The sequence below is a fragment of the Aotus nancymaae genome, unplaced genomic scaffold (assembly GCF_030222135.1).
Source record: "Aotus nancymaae isolate 86718 unplaced genomic scaffold, 86718_ANA_hifiasm-v0.15.2.pri h1tg000018l, whole genome shotgun sequence".
NCBI classification, from domain to species: domain Eukaryota; kingdom Metazoa; phylum Chordata; class Mammalia; order Primates; family Aotidae; genus Aotus; species Aotus nancymaae.
Window position 1 is genome coordinate 20,635,462 of NW_026988430.1, and position 8,587 is coordinate 20,644,048.

General features: G+C 43.3%; 1 protein-coding gene across 1 annotated transcript; it reads left to right on the forward strand.

Moving 5' to 3' along the window:
- Nucleotides 1-2,420: 2,420 nt before the first annotated feature.
- SMG8 (SMG8 nonsense mediated mRNA decay factor) lies at nucleotides 2,421-8,177 on the forward strand. Its single transcript, XM_012445504.2, has 4 exons — nucleotides 2,421-4,196; nucleotides 4,852-4,997; nucleotides 5,245-6,117; nucleotides 7,733-8,177. Exons 1-4 carry the CDS (start codon nucleotides 2,438-2,440, stop codon nucleotides 7,928-7,930), a joined length of 2,976 nt encoding a protein of 991 aa, XP_012300927.2. The 5' UTR covers nucleotides 2,421-2,437; the 3' UTR covers nucleotides 7,931-8,177.
- Nucleotides 8,178-8,587: the final 410 nt, after the last annotated feature.

An 8,587-nucleotide genomic window follows, 5' to 3' on the forward strand; every position in this document is an offset into this window, starting at 1 on the left:
CATGAGAATCACTTGAGCCTGAGAGGCAGAGGTTACAATGAGCTGAGATCATGCCACTGCACTCACACCTGAGCAACAGAGCAAGACACTTTCTCAAAAAAAAAAAAAGGCCAAGGGCAGGCTGCAGTGGCTCACTCCTGTAATCCCAGGACTTTGGGAGGCCAAGGCTGGCAGATATTTGATGTCAGGAGTTTGAGACCAGCCTGGCCAATATGGTAAACCCTGTCTCTACAAAAAATACACAAATTTGCAGGGCATGGTAGTGAGCCTATAATCCCAAAACCTTGGGAGGCTGAGGCAGGAGAATTGCTTGAACCTGGGAGGTGGAGTTTGCAGTGAGCTGAGATTGTGCCACTGCACTCCAGTCTGGGCAACAGAACAACACTCTGTCCAAAAATATATATATTTATATATAACAAAAACTCATAACCACCAAAAAATATATATGATTAGTGTCCTCAGAAGCCCTATCCATCTCCTTCTATCATAATCCTGTCCCTCACTAAATAATCACTGACCTGTTTAGTACAATAAATATTTCCTTGCTTTTACTAAGAACACACCCCAAATGCTATGGTTTATTTTACTTGCTTTTGAACTCTATAGAAATAGAATCAGGCTGGGTGTAGTGGCTCATGTCTGTAATCCCAGCACTTTGGGAGGCCAAGTCGGGCAGATCATGAGGTCAGGAGATTGAGACCATCCTGGCCAACATGGTGAAACCCCATCTCTATTAAAAATACAAAAACTAGCTGGGTGTGGTGGCACGTTCCTGTAATCCCAACTATTTGGGAGGCTGAGGCAGGAAAATCACTTGAACCCCAGAGTCAGACGTTGCAGTGAGCTGAGATTGCACTACTGCATTCCAGCCTGGCCATAGAGTGAGACTCTGTCTGAAAAAAGAAAAAAAGGGCCGGGGGTGGTGGCTCACGCCTGTAATCCAAGCACTGTGGAGGCCAAGGTGGGTGGATCATCTGAGGTTGGGAGTTCAAGACCAGCCTGAGGTGAAACCCTGTCTTTAAAAAAAATAAAATAAAATCATATGGTAGATATACTTTTCTTTCTGATTTCTTTCAATCAACATTTATTTTGATTCATCCATGTTAATGTATAGTACTATAGATACTTTATTTTAGATTTAAAGATTTTTATTTTTTACAAAACCCCAAAATAAACATGTTATAATTGTACATTTAAATTTGGTTGTAAGTTTTATCCTGGCAGCTATTTGTCAATATGCCTGCTACTAAGAGAGAATCTGCAAGTTATAATTTATACACAAAGATATTTCACAAATTTTCTCTTTTTTTTTGAGACAGAGTCTAGCTCTGTTGCCCAGACTGGAGTGCAGTGGCGCAATCTTGGCTCACTGCAACCTCCACCTGTCGGGCTTGAGCAATTCTCCAGCCTCAGCCTCCTGAGTAGCTGGAACTACGGGTGTGTGCCACCATGCCCGGCTAATTTTTGTATTTTTTTTTTTTTTTTTTTTGAGACGGAATTTCGATCTCGTTACCCAGGCTGGAGTGCAATGGCGCGATCTCGGCTCACCGCAACCTCCGCCTCCTGGGTTCAGGCAATTCTCCTGCCTCAGCCTCTCGAGTAGCTGGGATTACAGGCACGCGCCACCATGCCCAGCTAATTTTTTTGTATTAGTAGAGACGGGGTTTCACAATGTTGACCAGGATGGTCTCGATCTGTTGACCTCGTGATCCACCCGCCTCGGCCTCCCAAAGTGCTGGGATTACAGGCTTGAGCCACCGCGCCCGGCCTAATTTTTGTATTTTTAATAGAGATGGTGTTTCACCATGTTGACCAGGCTGGTCTCGAACTCATGACCTCAAGTAATCCACCCACTTCTGCCTCCCAAAGTGCTGGGATTACACCGTGCCCGGCCGAAATTTTCTTTTTTCTTTTCTTTCTTATTCTTTTTTTTTTTTTTTTTTTTAATTTGAGCGGAGTTTCACTCTTGTTGTCCAGGCTGGAGTGCAATGGCACAATCTCGGCTCACTGCAACCTCTGCCTCCCAGGTTCAAGCGATTTTCCTGCCTCAGCCTCCTGAGTAGCTGGGATTACAGGTGCCTGCCACCATGCCCGGCTAATTTTTGCAGTTTTATTAGAGACGGGGTTTACACAATGTTGGCCAGGCTGGTCTCGAACTCCTGACTTCATGTGATCCGCTCCCCCTTGGCCTTCCAAAGTGCTGAGATTACAGGCGCGAGCTACCGCGCCCGGCCCCAGTGTTTTTGTTTTGTTTTGTTTTTGATATCTCAATTCCTGCAGTTGAGTAAACACTTCAACTAGGAGAAGAGAGGCAGGAGGCGGAACCCAAGTGAGGGGAAAGCAGGAACTGAAAAGCAGAGGAAGGATTTTTGAAATCGGACGGAAGCCGGTCGGTTTTACTAGCGGACCGGAAGGACTCTAGAGAAGGCTCTGCACCATGGCGGGTCCTGTGAGCTTGCGAGAGCTTCTAATGGGAGCCTCAGCCTGGGTGGGTTCCGAAAGTCCCGGAGGGTCCCCTACTGAGGGCGGAGGGAGCGCGGCTGGCGGGCCGGAGCCTCCATGGCGGGAGGATGAGATCTGCGTTGTGGGAATCTTCGGCAAGACGGCTCTACGCCTGAATTCCGAGAAGTTCTCTCTTGTGAATACGGTGTGCGACCGACAGGTCTTTCCCCTCTTTCGCCACCAAGATCCTGGGGATCCAGGGCCTGGAATCAGGACTGAGGCTGGCGCCGTGGGCGAGGCCGGTGGAGCCGGGGACCCTGGGGCTGCAGCCGGGGATCCAATTCGGGGAAGTGGAGCTGCCGCGGAAGGTAACCGAACTGAGGCAGGCTCCCAGGACTACAGCCTTCTGCAGGCCTACTACAATCAGGAAAGTAAAGTTCTGTATCTTCTCCTCACTTCCATCTGTGACAATTCACAGCTTCTGCGGGCTTGTCGGGCTCTTCAGAGCGGGGAAGCTGGAGGTGGACTCTCTTTACCTCATGCAGAAGCACACGAGTTCTGGAAGCATCAAGAGAAGCTGCAGTGTCTCAGTCTCCTTTACCTATTCTCTGTCTGTCATATCTTGCTTTTGGTCCATCCCACTTGTTCGTTTGATATCACTTACGATCGAGTATTCAGAGCCCTGGATGGGCTGAGACAGAAAGTGCTGCCACTCCTTAAAACAGCTATTAAGGATTGTCCAGTTGGCAAAGACTGGAAGCTAAACTGCCGACCTTGCCCACCTAGACTCCTTTTCCTCTTTCAACTCAATGGAGCCCTCAAGGTAGAACCTCCTCGGAACCAAGACCCAGCTCATCCAGACAAGCCCAAGAAACATTCTCCCAAAAGGAGACTGCAGCATGCCCTGGAAGACCAGATCTATAGAATCTTCCGAAAGAGTCGTGTCTTGACTAATCAGAGCATCAACTGCCTCTTTACTGTGCCTGCCAACCAAGCTTTTGTGTACATAGTACCTGGAAGCCAGGAGGAGGACCCAGTAGGTATGTTGCTGGACCAACTTAGGAGTCATTGTACTGTGAAGGACCCGGAATCTTTGCTGGTGCCTGCACCCCTTTCTGGGCCTAGGCGATACCAAGTGATGAGGCAGCACAGCCGCCAGCAACTTTCCTTTCACATTGACAGCAGCAGTTCCAGTTCTTCAGGCCAGCTAGTGGATTTCACTCTTCGGGAATTCCTATGGCAGCATGTGGAGCTAGTCCTAAGCAAGAAAGGTTTCGATGACAGTGTGGGCAGGAACCCACAGCCTTCCCATTTTGAACTTCCTACTTATCAGAAGTGGATCTCAGCAGCTTCAAAACTGTATGAAGTGGCTATTGATGGGAAAGAAGAGGACTTGGGCTCACCCACTGGGGAGCTAACATCTAAGATTTTAAGCAGTATTAAAGTCTTGGAAGGGTTTTTGGATATTGACACAAAATTCTCAGAAAACCGATGCCAAAAAGCTTTACCCATGGCCCACAGTGCCTACCAGTCAAATTTGCCTCATAATTACACAATGACTGTCCATAAGAATCAGCTTGCCCAGGCGCTTCGAGTGTACAGTCAACATGCTAGAGGTCCAGCATTTCACAAATACGCCATGCAGTTACATGAGGACTGCTACAAATTTTGGAGCAATGGCCATCAGCTCTGTGAGGAGAGGAGTTTAACTGATCAACACTGTGTACACAAATTTCACTCATTGCCTAAATCAGGTAGCTAAATTTTTTTCATAATTTTGAAATAAAAACTTTGAGCTGTGTTTTCATTCTTGTTTTAAGATAGTTCACTATGTACTGATATTTTAGAAGGAGCCCTACAGAAATTCTGGTGCATCAACTATACGTCTTCTCTCTTGCCGCAAAAGGAAAATATCAGCTGTGACTACTTATTTTTTTTTTTCATTTAAAGAATTAGTCCTAGTGAATTGGTAAATTAGAAGTAGTAAGTAGTACAAAATTTCAGACATTTCATATTAATATTTTTGCCTTGGAGGATTTGTTAAACTAAATGAATGTTAGATCACCATGATGATGATAGCAGAAGGAAAAAATCACTTAAAAACTCTAAACTTCTGGGGCAGGGTGGGGGCTGCACCTGCTCGAGGAGCTCGGCACTGGTCTTCATGCGCCCCAGCCTTTTATATAAAAAATAAAAATATAAAATAAACACTCTAAACTTTAGATGTATAATATAATTATTTTATATATTTTCACTTGCTGCTTCTGTTATGTGTATTTAGTTAAGATTTTTGTTTTTCTTTCCAAAGAACTATTTGGAGTGTTTGTGGGGTTAGATGTTGTAGAATGCAAAGTAAATTTGACTGTGCATTGCGTTTGTGAAATTAATAGTGGCTGTTATATTTTCCAGGAGAAAAACCAGAGGCTGATAGAAATCCCCCTGTGCTATATCACAATAGCCGAGCTCGATCTACTGGTGCTTGTAACTGTGGAAGGAAACAAGCACCTCGAGATGATCCCTTTGATATCAAAGCAGCCAACTATGACTTCTATCAGGTAGACTCTGAATTTTTTCTTCTTCCTCTTCTGTCTTTTTTTTTTTGTTGTTAAATATCATCTGAGTAAGAACATAATTTCAATAGCAGAATAAGTAGAAAAGCAAATGAAACTGCAGTATAATATATAAACAGCAAGTTCTTTACATGTAAATATTTGCTTACACATCAATTATTGATCTTGTTAAAGTGAAGAATGTATTATTTAAGATGAAAAAAATTACTGGATTTTTTTTCTTCCCCCATAGCTTCTGGAAGAAAAATGTTGTGGAAAATTAGATCATATCAATTTCCCAGTATTTGAACCAAGTACTCCAGATCCTGCTCCTGCTAAAAATGAATCTTCTCCTGCTCCTCCAGATTCAGATGCTGATAAACTTAAAGAAAAAGAACCTCAAACCCAAGGAGAGAGCACAAGCCTGAGTTTAGCTTTGAGTTTGGGCCAGTCCACAGATAGCTTAGGTACCTATCCAGCTGATCCACAAGCAGGAGGAGATAATGCAGAAGTTCATGGTCAAGTAGAAGTGAAAACTGAGAAGAGACCAAACTTGGTTGATCGACAGGCATCCACAGTTGAGTATCTCCCAGGCATGCTACATTCAAATTGCCCTAAAGGTCTGCTACCCAAGTTCTCCAGCTGGTCTTTGGTTAAACTAGGCCCTGCTAAGTCTTATAACTTTCATACAGGTTTGGACCAACAGGGCTTCATCCCAGGAACAAATTATCTTATGCCTTGGGACATTGTCATCAGGACTAGAGCTGAAGATGAAGGAGACTTAGACACAAATTCTTGGCCTGCTCCAAATAAAGCTATTCCTGGAAAGAGAAGTGCAGTTGTAATGGGAAGAGGAAGACGGCGAGATGACATAGCTCGAGCTTTTGTGGGCTTTGAATATGAAGACTCTCGAGGTCGGAGATTCATGTGCTCTGGGCCTGACAAAGTAATGAAAGTAATGGGAAGTGGGCCAAAGGAATCAGCTTTAAAAGCTCTAAATAGTGACATGCCCTTATATATTCTGTCATCCTCTCAAGGTAGAGGGCTGAAACCTCATTATGCTCAACTTATGAGGCTTTTTGTTGTGGTTCCTGATGCTCCTTTGCAGATAATATTAATGCCTCAGGTAAGAAATATAACCCTCTACTGCCCCAAACAAGTAAAAAATTCTGATATTTGTTTTGATTGTTTTTAAAAAGTACAGGTTAGTATCAAAACTAATTGTTTCAGGCTAAGGGCAGTGGCTCATGCTTGTAATCCCAGAACTTTGGGAGGCCAAGGTGGGAGGATTGCTTGAGCTCAGGAGTTTAAGACCAGCCTGGGCAACAAAGTGAGACTTGCATCTCTACAAAAAAATTAAAAAACTAAGTTGGGTGGGCCGGGCGCGGTGGCTTACGCCTGTAATCCCAGCACTTTGGGAGGCCGAGGTGGGTGGATCACGAGGTCAAGAGATCGAGACCATCCTGGTCAACATGGTGAAACCCCGTCTCTACTAAAAATACAAAAAATTAGCTGGGCATGGTGGCGCATGCCTGTAATCCCAGCTACTCAGGAGGCTGAGGCAGGAGAATTGCCTGAACCCAGGAGGCGGAGGTTGCGGTGAGCCGAGATCACGCCATTGCACTCCAGCCTGGGTAACGAGCGAAACTCCATCTCAAAAAAAGAAAACTAAGCTGGGTGCAGTGACTCACACCTATAATCCCAGCACTTTGGGACACTGAGGCAGGCGGATCACCTGAGATTGGGAGTTCAAGACCACACTGACCAACATGGAGAAACCCTTTCAAAAAAAAAATGTGATTAGGCCGGGCTGGGTGGCTCACGCCTGTAATCCCAGCACTTTGGGAGGCCGAGGCAGGCAGATCACCTGAGGTTGAGAGTTTGAGACCAGACTGACCAACATGGTGAAACCTTGTCTTTTAAAAAAAAAGAAAAAGTAAAAAAAATGTGATTAAAAAAATTTAAGAACTTATTATTTTATTAAACAAGTCTTAAATTTAAATACCATCATACCTAATATTCTTTTAAAAAAATACATTGTGGGTATTTTAATCAATTCACACTATCATTTCACATCATTTCATTCAAGGGCAGAGCTTTAAGTTAAAATTCTGGAGAAAAGGCCGGGTGCAGTGGCTCACCTGAGATCAGGAGTTTGAGACCAACCTGAGCAACATGACAAAACCCCGTCTCCAGCCTGGTGAGAGAATGAGACTCTGTCCCCTCCACCCCTGAAAAGAAAAGTTCTGGAGAAAAGCAGAATAATATTAGAGACTAAATAATATAATACTGGATACAGTTAGAGTTAGGAGTGTACCCATATCTGCTTAATCTTATGTGCTCTTTTATTTATTTGTGTTTTTTTTGAGACAGAGTCTTGCTCTGTCGCCCAGGCTGGAGGGCAGTGGTGTGATCTCAGCTCACTGCAACCTCCACCTCCCAGGTTCAAGCTGTTCTCCTGTCCCAGCCCCCACAGTAACTGAGATTACAGTTACACCACCATGCCTGACTAATTTTTCGTATTTTTAGTAGAGATGGGTTTTGCCATGTTGGCCAGACTGGTCTTGAACTCCTGACCCGTGATTCATCCACCTTGGACTCCTAAAATGCTGGGATTACAGGAGTGAGCCACCACATCTTGCCTTACATGCTCTTTGAACTTATCGTTTGTTTAGGCATTTATCTTTCACTTGTTTCATATTTAGAAATGTAGAAATAATTATATTACCTGTGTTTTTCAGGTTCAACCAGGCCCACCACCATGTCCAGTATTCTACCCAGAAAAACAAGAAATCACCCTTCCACCTGATGGCCTTTGGGTTTTGAGATTTCCGTATGCATACGTGACTGAGAGAGGACCTTGTTTCCCCCCTAAGGAAAATGTGCAGTTAATGAGCTACAAGGTGCTCCGTGGGGTTCTTAAGGCAGTAACACAATAAGTGTTTTCCAGCCAGTTCAATCCTATACTTGAGCTGGTTTTTATTTTTGGTATGTGTGGTTATGTTTTTGGTATGTGTTTACTGTGTTTTAGTTACAGACAATACTTGGAAAATTATTTGTTCCACTATTTCATGATACTGTTATTTATTGTAAGCATGGCTACAATTTTCTAATAAAGATTGGTTGTTGTAGAAAAGAATAATAAATACATGGATGGTACCTGTTTTTTCTCATTTCTGTTTTACTCTCCATAATTAAACATGTTTCTGTTACAACTGAATGTTGCATAACCATGTTAAGCCAAAATTTTGTTTTTGCTAAAATGATGTTTTAGCTGGAATTTTTATTAAGATGCTGGTCTTGAAATTATCTTCAAAACAAGTTGGTACATTAGGTTATCTGATAATAATATGAAGAGATTTGACTTAATTCCAGAAAAAGCATAATTGTTTGACTCACAATTCTGGTACTTTAGTTAAATTGTTTTGTTCTTATCTTGGCCTGATGAGATACCTTGTTTTAAATGAATGTTATCTGAACTAAACTTTTTAATCCAATATATAAATGCAGACTTTTTTTTTTTTTTTTTGAGATGGAGTCTTACTCTGTCACCCAGGCTGGAATACAGTGACTCACTGCAACCTTCCCCTCCCAGG

What these genes read in the sequence shown, in the direction of transcription:
- SMG8 (XM_012445504.2), top strand. Translation starts at nt 2,438, where the DNA reads ATGGCGGGTCCTGTGAGCTTGCGAGAGCTTCTAATGGGAGCCTCAGCC. An exon ending in TCACTCATTGCCTAAATCAG is followed by an intron (nt 4,197 to 4,851) that starts GTAGCTAAATTT and finishes TATATTTTCCAG; the next exon opens with GAGAAAAACCAGAGGCTGAT. An exon ending in CCAACTATGACTTCTATCAG is followed by an intron (nt 4,998 to 5,244) that starts GTAGACTCTGAA and finishes CTTCCCCCATAG; the next exon opens with CTTCTGGAAGAAAAATGTTG.